The sequence below is a fragment of the Mauremys reevesii genome, linkage group 1 (assembly GCF_016161935.1).
Source record: "Mauremys reevesii isolate NIE-2019 linkage group 1, ASM1616193v1, whole genome shotgun sequence".
NCBI lineage: Eukaryota > Metazoa > Chordata > Testudines > Geoemydidae > Mauremys > Mauremys reevesii.
Genome location: NC_052623.1, coordinates 231,369,323 through 231,383,648, shown reverse-complemented (window position 1 = coordinate 231,383,648; position 14,326 = coordinate 231,369,323). Strand labels below are relative to the sequence as shown.

Below are 14,326 nucleotides of genomic sequence, written 5' to 3'. Positions count from 1 at the left end.
CTATTATATGGGAGGGGACTAGAAGGGAGAAGGGGGGTGAGTGGGCAATGGGGGGTAATGAGAATGCCTTGTTGAAATCATGTATAAGAAGGGACACACAGCTTGTATCTCTGTGTGCAGGATTAGAGGTTGTAAATACCTCCCTGGCACCTTACTTGAGCTCAAATAAACTTTTTCTGCATTCTCCACCCTGGTGTGATAATTAGTGCGACGCACACCGGGCAACGAACCACTGTTTGCTGCCTCAGGCCTTTTTGGGCCGGCAACAGTCTGATGTTGACTACTTTGGCTGTGAGCGTTCCATATATTTTGTCACTGTTGCTTCACAAATTGTCATCAGGATATACCAATTGTTAATAAGGTCAGACTTCCTACTCATGAATCAAACTTTGTATGTGTTAGCTTCTGTGTATGTAAATATCTACTCTTGGGAGAGCAGGATCTTAGTGGGCAGTACAGAAGACTAGTTTATCAGATACATATTGCAAGGATTGATGCAGGTCACAAGATCTAATTCAGTCTTGCCATGAGTGGATAGAAATTAATTGACTTGAGTGGAATTGGGGAAACACCAGAGCTGAATTTGTCCTAACATCATTAGAGTGCTTAAAGATCTGCTAAATTACTACTAGTGTGTGATTTTATTTGCTATATTGATTTTATCTCATTAAAAATTGTATTCTTGAAATATAAGCTTAAGAACATGAGGTTGGTGTTCCTTTTTTGCCATTTTTTAAATGTCCAGACAAGACTCTGAAAATGTACCAATATGAAAGATGGTTGGGCTGGGGAGGAAGTGAGCAAGTGAGGTCCATGGTCAGTTTCCTGTTGAGAAGTCATCCTCTAGATGGTAGGTGTCTGGTAAATTTGAAACTCCTTCCTCATTCTGGCAGCTCAAAGTGAAAACTCCACTCTTTCCCCACTTTCCTTGCCAGTCCCCATTGTTGTGTTGTGGGACTGGGTGTATTTGTGTAAAACTGACATTCTTTAGATTGTTGTATGCAGTGTTGTTGTAGCTATGTTGGTCTCAGGATATTAGATACACAGGGTGGGTGAAATATATCTCTCACTTGAACAGCAGCTGTTCATGAGAGAGAGGAGTTTACACCAGACCTGACGAAGAGACCCATGTCAGCTTGTCTCTTACCAGCAGAAGTTGGTCAAGTGAAAGATATTACCTCACCCATCTTGTCTCTCTCGTTCTTCAGAGTTTCACAATTGCCAACCCAGAGGTGAAACTCAAGTGTCTTGTTCATTTTACTATATTGCTCATAGCTTTCCTGAACAGCAACAGCAAAAGCACTAGAGCTGTGCTCAGACTCTGGAAGACAGCACTGTATTAATTTACATTTGAAAGGTTATCTCTGCAAATGCATGGGCTCTGCATAAAGGCTAGAAATTTAACTCTTTAAAGGAGAGCTTCAGTTCTGCAGAAACTGATGGCTGAGGTTGCTCTTTTCCACAGATAGCTTCCTTCCCACTGCTGACAAGTGATGTGTGTGATTTTTTTTTAATAGTCCTGATCTGAAAGCCAGTTCTTGTCATAGATTAAAAAACAAACTGTAACAATTAATTCTGCAGGTTGGATTTACCCTTTAGTTTTACTGTTGTCTTGAGATGCCATGGAATGATGAGGCAAAGTAAAAATTCTTGAATGTGCAAGTTTTTAGCAATGCTGTTTAAGTCTTACTGAAGATACTGCTATATCTTGCAGTTGCAGCATCGAGAAGAAGCAGGACATCACAAATTGCAAGAAATAGAAGAGTGGTAAGAAATAAAAATGTTTGCAACTACCTTATCTGCAAGACTTTGAAGAGTGTTTACTGCATATTTTAGTAATTTGTCCATTAACCCTCCCTGTCCCAAGAAGCTTACAGTCCAACCATAAGACAACAGATGGATCCAGACAGTCATGGGAATACAAAGAAATGATGAGATGCTGTTGGTCAGCATGATAGGCAGCAGTTTCAGCACACCAGCAACCTACCCGTTGCCAAGGCTTTTGTAGGCATTGTGACAAAGAGTTTTAAGGAAGGATTTGAAGGAGAAAAATTAAATGGCTTTGTGTGTGTTAGGGCAGGGTGGATTGATTTAAATCAGTGACTTAAATTACCAGCTTTAATTGCAATTTAAATCAACAAATAGGAAACTGAGATTTAAATTGTTTTTTTTTGGTCTTGTTTTGCATCTGTACTTTTAGTTATTTCCTAAAGAGAGATTGATTCTCATTGGTTGGTAATCATTAAAACATGTTGACTTGGAACTAAATATAGCCTTGAAACTAAATTTGGTGTTTCTTTTTGTTAACCAGGAGGATATGCCATATCAATACACATTTATTTAAGTCATAGCTTACATCTATTCAGAATTTTAATTTTTATTCAGTAAATGAATGTTTTACTTATGATTTGTGTCAAGCTTCTTTTGAAAAATCAACTAAAATTGCATAAAACAGCATTTTAAAATTGTTTTTAGTTAAATAAAACTACCTGAAATGTGCAGGATACATAAGAAAAAAGATTATCAAAACATGATTTTTTTGCATTTAAAACTAACTGATTTATTAAACATGTGAATTGAATGATTGTTTCTGGTCACCATTTTCCTTCAGAATTTTAGAACTAGTGGACCTCATCCTTGCACACTTAGTTTTTATGCATAGATTGGAAGAGGAAGACACATTTTCCTACATTTTGAACTCCCAGTTGGTTTCTTAACTTTGAATGCACTGGTAATTGAACAGAACTAGTTGAATAAACTAAAACAAAGAAAATATATATATTTTTTGCATCTGCAAAAGAGGCTACTTTTGTCAAAAACTGGTTTAACATTTCAACTAACTCTTGGTTACAGTTTAGTCTCTGACTTCCACCAGTGCAGTGGTTTAACTTTCTTTAAGACTTTGGCAGAAAACATGTATTGCCTCATAATATTGTTTAGTTTAATTAAATGATTTCAGTAGGTTATAATAAACTTAGGCCTTAACACAGATTTTTATAATTTCAAATGTAATTTTAAATAAGCTGATTTTAAAAAAAAAAACTGTTTAATTTTAAAAATCTTATTGATTTATTTACATATTACACACACACATTTTTATCCATCCTGTCTTATAGAAAGTTCCTCCCAAGCATGAAAGGCAGCATGAGAGAAAAATTTTAGGTGCTTGCTTTGCTTTGAAAATTTAACAAGCAGGCAATGGAGGCTGGCATCATGGACCATTATAAGATAAGAGTTGATCTTTAGACACTGAGGGCGGGTCTGCACTATGGAGGAAAGTCTGTCTAAGCTACATAAGTTCAGTTACGTTAGTAGGGTAACTCAAGTTGACATAGCTTAGCGTGGGGTCCACACTATGCTATGTTGACGGGAGAGCGATCTGTGGTCGATTTAGCAGGTCTTCACCAGTGGATTGATCGCCACAGCATCGATCCACTGGCAAGTGGAGACAAGCCCTGAATGTGCGATAATAGGTAGTGGGGATAAGCCATGAAGGGCTTTGAAAGTGTTTGGTGCAGTACAGAAAAGGCAGTCCATGGAAGGATGCAGAGAGGGGTGATATGGTCAAAGCGACAGGGTAGGAAAATACAGTTTGCAGCAACATTCTGAATGGCCATTAGTGTGGAAAGATTGCGTTTGTCAAGGCCAGAGAGAAAGAGGTTGCAGTAGTCAAGATGGGAGCCTGGATGGGGGTTTAACTGTGTGAATGGATGGGAAGGGATGTATCTTAGAGATGTTATGCTGAGGCCAAGCATTGCCAACTTCAGGTCCTCAGAGTTAAGGTTACACTTAAAAGAAACCCATATATGTTGAAGTGTGGCCTTGACTCTTGAGTTTTCTGCATTTGCAATACTTGATTTTAGGATAATTACATCAACTATCATGGCTTTAACACTAAACTACTATGGATACTCTCAACATTAATGCTGTCTGAGTGGGCTTTTTTGTCTGGGACTCTCCTGTGGTGTTTTTTTATTATTATAATAAACACATGGTCACTCAACAAGAAATCCAAAGGGAATGCATTATTTCTGATTATTTGATATATATACACACACTCTCACTCTCTCACTCGCGCTCTCTCTCTCTCAGATTGAGTGCCACACCAAAGCAGCCAGAGCACAGAAGCCAGTTAAGCTGAATCTACAGCTGCTTTGTAATAGCAGAGCAGTGCAAAGTGGCCAGAACACTGGTGAATCTCACTCTAAACCAATGGAGTTATTGGTTTAAAGGGTTGTGTTAGTAAGATATGTGGTGTGTGCAGTGGTGGGATAGAGCTCGGTCTTAGGCCCAGTGTGGCTGTTCTTTAAAAGTTCCCTATCTTGCTCCCTCGTCAGTACTCTCTTTGCTCAGTGGAGATGAAGCATCAGTGCCATGGGGGTCTTTCAAGCCCTAAAACCCAAGCTATATTTAAGTTGTTAAACTTTTAAAGAACAGTGACAGTTGTGCCAAGCAATCTACCAGTGAGAATGTTTGACACATGTCCAGTCTCCCTCATACCACTGAATCATTGCCAACAGTAGCTGTAGAATGAAAACTATCTGTAGATTCCTGTAGTGATGGCTTATGGTTATCTCTGTCACATTAGCCCTGCTTGTGTTACATTATCCAGTTTAATTACTTCTTAAAATCCTTAAACTATCAGATAATTCATTCTATGCTCAAAGAGTAAGGGTGTTAAGATCAGGGAGAATACATTGTATTTTTCTTACAAAACAAAGACAAACTCAGCCTTAACTGTGTGAAATCGTGACCAATGCCTCAATAATCTATTCAAAATACTGCTGCAAAGATCACTTTCTTGATTTACCACATCACCCCCTTTGTGTCCTTCTGCTTGCTTCCCTTCTGTATTGCATCAAATATAATTTTTTTGGTTTTCACTTTAAGGCTTTTCATGGGCTGTTTTCCTGCCCTACCTATCACTTCTTTTGCTGTTGAGATGTAGAGTTCTGTATCTGCTCTACCAATTATGCCAGCCTACATCGCCCACTTCTACTTAAATTTTTGAAACAAGTACTTTAATGCTTTCTTCCAAGCTGCCCTTCGTGCATGGAAAGAGCTCCCTGTAAACATTTGCAAAGCCACTTCATTGTTGGCCTTCAAATCTTCTAAAACTCTTTTCTGTCATGAGGTTGACACAGCTGTGACCTCTGGGTTTTATGGTGGCCAGTATTCTCATCGTTATCCCATGCTCCTCATTCTGTTTGTATCCATGTGTTTCATCGTTCCATGAATAGTAAGTTCTTTGAGGCAGGGGTGGTCTCTTTGTTGTGTTTGTACAGTACCTGACACAATGGGGTCCTGATTCATGATTGGGACTCCTAAGGCACTACCACAGTACAAATAATACATAATGAATTCTAAACCAAGCTACTTTGGGGATATTATGAGCTTAAAAAGGTGGTGGTGGTGGGGTGTTAAATCAAGTGAACTTCAGTTAAACTTTCAAAATACCATAATTTTTAACTCCTGTTTTGTTGTTTGTTCTATTGGAATTTAGTTTACCTGCTTAGGCACTCTGAAAAATCCCACTTGGTGCTTTTCTGCATCTTTAGGCATCTAAATACCTTTCAAAGTCTGTCCCTAAGAGCTCACATTAAACATTATTTGGTCATCTCTATGAACTTATAACCAAACCATGGAAGACCAGACTTAACTTTCCTGATACTTCTAGAATACAAGTGGAGGTGGGGGTGGAGGACCCTTTCTTTATGCAGCATAAATAAACCACAAAAGGGCACAAGTCACTATTTTAAATTCCTTTGCATGTCCCCTTTGAACTTTTCTCAGAATGAAATAATAATAGTGATATAGAATAGTGGTCTAAAATTTGGGTTTTACTTCACTTTTTACGTTTGCAGATTTGAAACGTGGGCGCGCGCACACACGCAAAATACCTCAGGGTAAAGAGAGAGGCTTTCTTGTTGTGAACATAGTTTTTTCTAGAACATTATGAGTGTAGTTGTTTGGTTAAAATAAGATGTTTATATGATAGAATAAATGTTCTACAGTTGAAAAGGAATTTATTAAACACTTAATACAAAAGTATCTTTTCTTAAAACTCAATAATGAACTTAGCAAAAAACATTCCTTGAAGTTACTGGCCTTAAGATCCACTATAGCCAGCCAGTCAGTTATTCCTGAGAACACCCTTCACTTTGACTGTTATTGGTCTATCTCTCACAATAACTGACCCCCACCTATTTTGTATCATTTCTAATTTCTTTAGCCTGGAGCTCCTAGAACTGAAAAGATGGCTGTTGATCAGTACTGGGGCAATGTTTATCCAACTGCTGCAGCATTTAATCCTTCTTCGGTGCCTCTTCCCATCCGAATGGGCTATCCTGTGAAGAGAGGAGTACCTCCACCAAAAGAAGGCAATTTGGAGCTTATAAAGGTAGGTGCATAACAGTAGTCTTTATATAACTTAGTTTTATTCCAACTCTCAAAGTCCAATGATTTACAATATGGCTTGATCAAAATATTTTCTCCAGATAGCACTTCATACTTGATAGATTTATATATACTTCATACGTTTATCACACAATATACTTAACATAATACAACTGTGCGCCCAAGTAGCGAATGAAGAAGAGAATCAGTTCAGCTTTAATATCAGTTTACTGTGATCCCTTAAACTTTCATGTGTACAGGGTCTGGTCCTGGTGACTTGCTCTCATAACTTATTAATGAGACTTGTGCTGGGTCAGAGATGAGAAGAGACACTTGTTTAATCCTCTCTTTTGAATCTCCTATCACACACTTGGTCTAAAGAGAATTAAGTAGAATAAGTAGTAGAAAGTAGAATAAGTAGTCAGACTTTGTTTATTGAGCAAGTTATTGTCTGCTCAAGGGAGTGCCTTCAATTTTAAGTTCTCACAGCAGTTTGTTTATAAGCAAACTAGGTTACTGAAAAATAATCAAATATTTTATTTCAGATCCCCAACTTTTTGCATCTGACTCCCCCAGCAATTAAGAAACATTGTACAGCTCTTAAAGGTGAGTTTTTGCCTTTTCTTTAAAAGAGTCTCCTTGAAATTCTTAAGACACTTTAATAAGTAATTTAATTACACCATTATGTGGTAGGATAAGAAGACCCACATACAAAGCTTGCTGCTTGTCAGATTTCTTTCTCAATATTGTCCAGTACCATTTTTCTTTTCCCATTGATTGGTATGGAATCATATTTCACAAGTCTATATATATTCATGTTTCTTCAGCTCTCAGGGAGTTGTGTTTTCCCAGAAAACAGGCCACTGGGAGGTGTAATGTGTTACTCTGGGTTGCGATGTATTCAATGTGCTGGTGAGATTGCTTTTCTCTTCTGCTAGGCTCAGCTAGTGTAGGGAAATCGATAACCTGATGTCTTGATGAGTATGGGGCTTGGATATGACTCAGTCCAGAGAAAACTACAGCCTGGTTTATGCACAGTGCTTTGTACCAGTAAAACTGTTGGTTAGGACTGCATTTTTTTTTTTAAAAACTGATATAGGTTTTCTGGTACAACCCCCCAATCTGGATGTAGTTATATCCATATAAATGTGCTTCTACCCCATTCAGAAGAGGAAGCTATACTGCTATACATTTATACTTCTGTAATTTCATCCACCCTGGGGTTGTACTGCTTTAACTGTAGCATTTTAGCTAAACCCAGTACAAGACCTGAGGAAAGCAGCTGGAAGGGTTGAGAAAGATTGTATAAATTCTCCAGCTGAGATTGCGCAGCAAAAACAATTTGTTGTATTAGATGTTTGGTTGCTCTTGGATGCTGAGGTAGTCACTGAGGCCAAGCGTGTTTTTTTTCATCTGTGTCTTTTGAGAAGTTCAACCTATCTTCTTCCAGTGAAGATCTTGCCATAGTTATCCGTGCCAATGTCCTCTCAAAATTAATTACTGTAATGTGTTCTGCTTGGTTCTACAACTTGAAATGGCTTGGAAATTAAAACTAATGATGAATGTAGCAATCCCTTTCTTAGGTGGAGTTTCATGCCAGGGCACATTCTACTGGTGCTATAGAATCTCTACTGTATGTCAGTAAGTTTCCAGGTAGAATTCAAAATGTTGGTTTTAATTTATAGATCCCCTAAATAGCTTGAAACCTGGTTACTTGAGAGATCCACCTGTCTCTTCCCTTCCTCTGAGATCAGTAAAGACATTTCAAGCAGGAGCCTCCTCCATACAGAATAGGGATCTACTGGCAGTGTGTTCTCTGGGAGGAATTCTCTACTTTGAAAATCAGCAGTCTTCTATCTTGAAATTTGTTTTTCACCCTCTGCCCAGACACAACAGATCCGCGAACTGTTAACTAGAGCTGGTCAGGAATTTTTTAGAAAAATGTCCATGTGCCAAAATAGACTTCAAAACAGAGTCAGGTTTGATAAATCTTCCAACACCCCCCACCCCCACCCCCCAAAAAAAAAGTTGAAGAAAAGCGTCAAAATTATTGAAACAAAACAATTTGGCTGACCCAAAAGAGAAAAAATAGCTTTTTGGTTTTCAAATGTTTTCATAATTTTGACCTTTTTTTCTTGATTTGAGATGGGAGGGGAAAAAACTTCTCAAATACAAGATATATATAAATATAATAAAATTCTCAAATATTTGTGAGTTTCCCACCCAGCTCTGCTATTAGCCTTTAGAATATTCTCCAAAGCCCATCTTTTCTTCTGGACATCTGGAAAGGGTTCTTCCAGCATGAAGTTGATGAGCTGATTTCAAAAATGAAGAAATATTGTTGTGGTGCTTGTAAACCAATAACAGCTTTATGTTTTCATTACGTAAGGGAATATGGTTTCCCTATAAATATACAAAAAAAAATCTTTAAAACTATAAATACAGGTAAGCAACAATTTTTTTTAAACTTTACTTTTGTATCCCTCAGATTTCTGCACCGAGTGGCCAACTGTATTGGACAGTGATGAGAAATGTGAGCAGCATTTTCCTATTGAAATTGAGACAGTAGATTATGTTTCAGCAGGGCCATCTGTTCGTAATCCCAAAGCAAGAGTGGTGACTTTAAGAGTAAGTACTATATTTTAGTAAACAACAAAGGCATTTTTCAAGCTCTCTCAAGAAGTGTTGCAATTGAGCCTCAAATGAAAGGCAGTAGATTACTTTACTTTAAATATAGAGCAACATGTGGAAACTCATTCATATAAGTATGACCTGTATCAGATATAAGTGAGGAGCAGTTTAAAGTAAAGCCAAAGTGGCATACTTCCTGTCCATTCAAACCTTCCGTAAGGCAGACAGAGATACAGTTATCAACCACATGAATTTATTTTAGAAACAGAAATGCCATCAAGCTTGATAAAGTCAAAGTCTTTGTTATTCTTTGGGTTAAGGAATCTTATTTAAGTAATATCTAACCAATGACTGGCATTTTGTGGGCCTGATACCTTTTAGCATTCATTATTGCTTTTGCATTTTTTCATTTGTTTGCTATAACTGTAAGACTTATTACAATGAGAAACTTTTTATTATAATGAGTTAACTTGTGTTGTGGCCATAGGGATCTGTTTAACAGCTTTCTAATTAATCTCTCATGCTTTCTAATCTAATGTCATCAGGTTAATGTGCTCTGACTCGTGATGCTCATTATTAATTTGCTAGAATGTGATAGTAACAAAAGCTTGGATTGGAACTGTTCCCAAAAACAGAAATCTAGTCCTAGGAGTGCAGTCATTTCAGGTATTTTATTCTTTGTCTTCATTGTGACTTACAAAGGGGAAAGGAGTTATAGTAAAACAGAAGACATATCATAATATAATTTTTAATTCTGCTTGATATTTACCCCAGAAATGGCAGAATATAAACTCATACCTGGTTTTGCTGGAGGACTAGAGCATTTGAGTGATAGTTTACTCAGCTAGAACAGAAAGGGCAAAGTGAGTCATTATCAGAGAGCTTTAATTCACCTCTTTGTTGAGAGTTTGCTGTTCAGGAGTTCACAGAGACAAAACTCTTCTGTTTTATGAGTTAAGACATGGAAAGCAGGTATCCTGTCCTAGAGATGTGAAAACAGTGTAATCCTTCTTGGGGCCAGGATGGCAGAAATAGTGTTACTTTTTCCTCTACTATTTTATTTTGGGTAAAAGTAGTGTTTAAAAAACTGTTTTCTCTATTCTCACTAAGTATAAGTGCTGTAACTGTTCAACTATTATCTCAGTGGTCCTAATATAGTTATGACTTTGTTAATATTCCAGGACCTACAACTACATTAAAATGGAATTAAGGTTGTGAATAATGGGGTGGGGGTGGGATTAAAAATATTCCAGAGGTGTTGTAATTATCCCAAAAATAAAGCATTACAAACTAAGGTAATTGAATTAGTTAACACTTCTGAATTTTTTTCTTATAAGGTAGAGATGCACAGTTAAGGCATGCATATAACCTTAGCTCTACCTTGTAGTGACATCCTGCAATAACCATACAATTATGGTTAAGGCATTTCAGTGTTTGTGGTCCCAGATCAGATTAAATTGATTTTTTTAAAATGTATTATACTTTTTTGTATTTTTCCCTTGTGTTGCCAATGCAAGGGAGAGTTAAGTTTTTATTGGATGCCTTAAGTGTGCATTTCTTACACTAATATCTTTGGATTTCTGCAGTACAACTGTTAACTCTCAATTTCCTGGGTTTGTAATGGTTTTAAGATAATTAAAGCATTGTTGTGTTAGTTTATTCCCCCCACCCCCGTCCCCCTCCAGTTACTGAAATCTACTTTTAAGCTTAACTGCATTTTAACTTAATTTTTTGTCTTAGAATCTTTATAATTGAAAATGTCATACACTAAACAACAACACTAAACAAGGAACACTACTTTGTGATGTCGTGTTGACATTAAATAATTTTTAAAACTCTAGTTTGAGGGCAGATTCCAATACACCAAAGCTGTGCAAAGCAGATAGCTGAGGGTACTGGTGAATTTGGCTCTTAATTTGCGGTTAATTTGACCTACTTGTGTAGAGGTCTGAGTTAATCAGACAGGTGGTATGTGAGGCAGTGGGGGAGAGGAGTACAGGGAGAACCCAATCCCAGTGTCTTTTGGCTTTAAGGGTTACCCTATATGGCTGTGCTGTCTCAGCATGCAGTGGAGTTCAGTAGCACTGATGCCCAAGCTATTATGTGGAAATGGAATCTTCTAGAGAGCAGCAACAGATTGGCTAAGTAATCAACCAGTGAGAACTCTTGACGCGTGTCCAGTCCCCCTCATATGACTGACTCTTTACAACGAGTAGAATTGTTGAATGCAAATTAGCAATACAGGAACAGTGGTGACTGGTGGTTACAACCCTATCTGTGGCCTATTATAATTACAAAAATATTAGATACAATTATTAACAACCTTGGTTATAGTTATGGGCAAGATAAGATTTCAGATAAGTTTAACTGTATGGATGTCTTATTCCACAAAGATCATTTGGGACAAAGAAAAGACTGAGAGGGATGCTAAATTTCTTGAATGACCCTATTTTTAAACTATAAACAGACTTGATTATTCATTTTGTACTCTAAGTGCTGTAATGTTGGGAAGGATAACTGTTTTTCATACATAATAAGGAAGTTGTGTAAAATGGAGCTTAATCCTAAGTATGGAGAATCAAGACCAGTGCCTCTAGTATAAACTAACTTCCCTCGGGGTGGCAGGTCTTTGGGATGCATGAGATCGGGTATATTTGGTTTTGAAATCGTAAAGGCTTGTGTGTACTTTCTGGTTTTGGGGTGGGGAAAGTGGTAGTAAGGGCATGCTACCTCAACCAGGGTATCTCCATTTCCTGTGGTTGGGGTGATGAGGATTGGCTTGAATTCTCTCTGAATGAGAGATGTGTGGGCTGTAATGGAGGGAAATTCTCAATTATGTGAAATACCACCCTATACCGGAAACCCACTGACCGCTATACTTACTTACATGCCTCCAGCTTCCATCCCGGACACTCCACATGATCCATTGTCTACAGCCAAGCTCTAAGATACAACCGTATTTGCTCCAATCCCTCAGACAGAGATAAACACCTACAAGATTTCTATCAAGCATTCTTAAACCTACAATACCCACCTGCTGAAGTGAAAAAACAGATTGACAGAGCCAGAAGAGTACCCAGAAGCCACCTACTACAGGACAGGCCTAAAAAAGAAAATAACAGAACACCACTAGCCATCACCTACAGCCCCCAACTAAAACCTCTCCAGCGCATCATCAAAGATTTACAACCTATACTTAGAGATGATCCCTCACTCTCACAGATCTTGGGAGACAAGCATGAGTGTGTACAAGCCCTCAATCTGAGGGTTTTGTCTGCCTTTTCTTGACAAACCCTTCCCTTCCCTTCCTCCCTTTGGCTGGAGGGGTGTCAACAGGCCACTTCACCTTGAATGGTCCCTTGAAATGTGTGTCATCTACTTATACTAAACAATCTGTCCCATCTTGTATTTATCTGTGACACTGAGGCTATGTCTACATTACAGCGGCACAGCTGCACCAATGCTGCTGTGCCACTGTAGCGCTTCTGGTGATGGTGCTTTAAGAGGATACGAGAGAGCTCTCTTCTTGGCTTAATAACTCCTGCCTCTGAGAGAGGTGGTAGCTATGTTGGCTGGAGAAGCTCTCCCACCGACAGCGCTGGCCACACCAGCGTTTAGGTTGGCATAACTTTGTTGCTTTGGGGTGTGGATTATTCACAGAAGTAATTTGTAGTGTAGACATAGCCTCTGTAAGTTTCCCAGACCTGAAAAAGAGCTCTGTGTGAACTTGAAAGCTTCTGTCTCTCACCAATAGAAGTTGGTGCAATAAAAGATATTACCTCATCCACCTTGTCTCTCTAATATCCTGGGACCAACACGACTACAACAGCGCTGCATCTTCTTTAATTGTCAGCACATTCTGGTACTCTTAGTGCACAGAAGCAGGGTCCACGTGGCCAGTTAATGCACAGCAGGCTAGAGCACCATAGATTTATAATCCAGCTTGCTGCACACAGTCACCTCGTGGACAAGCCCTGATTCTGATCTTTGAGCAGTCCCTCAAAGAGCTACAATGGCTGCTGCTTGTTTCTTGCATTGTTCCTTTTCAGAGGAATTAGTCCATTGCTGATTAGCAGTAATGCCTTTTCGAATTCCTCAACTGCCTTTCATATTGGTGGATTCTAATATGTTTTCCCATCACTCCTCAACAAAATTTTGTCATCCTGAAATCTGGTATCCTTGTACAGGTGCACTCTGTGAATCCATTATTTGCCAAAGTGAATTCAAGTAGTTTATAGCCACTAGTACCAGCTTATCATTTTCTTAAGTTCTGTATATAATAAGTAGATTCAGGTTGATTTCCTCTTAGCTGGATTCTTCAGCTTATGCATTGTAAAGCTATTTTCTATGCATCTAAGGACTATAGGCTTGATGCAGGAACTACTGGGGAAAACTCTGTGGCCTGTGTTACAGCTGCTTGCATTTGTCAGTGCATCTGTTTTAGTGTCGTCCTGTTTTTTAGACACTTAGGACAAGCATCTTTGAAATATCGGAGTAGTAATCCTAGTGATCTGCAAAACATACCCATTTTTTATTTTCTCTGCGTCTGGATAAAAGGAGAGACAAACAAATTCACCCCAAAACTTTTTGTTCTCAAATGGTCCCTTGTCTATATTTTAAATATTTTTGACAAGTAATGCTTTTAAGGAGAATTCTATGAATGTACATATCTCAATTCCTGGCTTTTAATTCCTCAGTAAAAGATGCTGTCTGTCTAATTCTAAAAACGTCTTGTGTGTGTATGTGGATTGGAGCTGCAAAAGAACTAAAGATGTTTTCTCTTGTACTCCAAGGTTAAGCTTTCCAAATTGAATTTGGATGACCATGCAAAGAAGAAGCTCATTAAACTTGTAGGAGAGCGGTACTGCAAGGACACAGATATACTTACCATTACAACAGACAGGTATGGTAACACAAGAAAAATGTCTGTAGCATTGGCCCTTTTGGAAAGTAGTGAGGGTCTGTTGCACTAATATGTCAATTTGTCTTAATAAATTCATGTCCCTTTCTGAACTAAAATCTACTGATTAAATGCAATTACAAGTATTGAGTTTGCAACTATATGTTTGTAATGACAAATCTTATAAGGGTCTAAAGTATCACCAGGTGCTGGAGAAATGCGTATTTGTAAATCATTATCTTAAAATTATGTTTAGAAATATGTGACAATTGGATTATATGAATTTTACCAATACTAGAAAGAGCATCAGGCAGAAAACTAAAAGGGCTTTGTTCCAATCCAAACATCTCTTCAAAACTCTCATCTATTTATAGGTCACTAATCATTGTAGTTATTTAT

General features: G+C 38.0%; 2 protein-coding genes across 21 annotated transcripts in view; one reads left to right on the top strand and one right to left on the bottom strand.

Annotated features, from left to right (window-relative positions):
• MRPS35 (mitochondrial ribosomal protein S35) overlaps window positions 1–14,326 on the top strand; it is a 56,594-nt gene that overhangs the window by 6,570 nt on the left and 35,698 nt on the right. Inside the window, exons 2-6 of the mRNA XM_039540433.1 lie at window positions 1,715–1,767; window positions 6,233–6,400; window positions 6,942–7,002; window positions 8,885–9,024; window positions 13,821–13,930. Of these exons, the coding sequence (XP_039396367.1) occupies window positions 1,715–1,767; window positions 6,233–6,400; window positions 6,942–7,002; window positions 8,885–9,024; window positions 13,821–13,930 (532 nt within the window). The remainder of the gene's footprint in view (window positions 1–1,714; window positions 1,768–6,232; window positions 6,401–6,941; window positions 7,003–8,884; window positions 9,025–13,820; window positions 13,931–14,326) is intronic.
• The window catches only part of LOC120406051 (potassium voltage-gated channel subfamily KQT member 1-like), an 819,762-nt gene that overhangs the window by 776,659 nt on the left and 28,777 nt on the right, over window positions 1–14,326 (bottom strand). Inside the window, exon 5 of one of the 20 annotated variants that reach the window (XR_005599087.1) lies at window positions 6,606–6,771. The exons of 18 other annotated variants lie outside the window; for them this stretch is intronic. The gene's annotated coding sequence lies outside the window, so the exon portion shown is untranslated. Of the gene's footprint in view, window positions 1–6,605; window positions 6,772–8,295; window positions 8,315–14,326 lie in introns of those variants that run through there. One more of the 20 variants, XR_005599100.1, reaches the window with a different exon arrangement.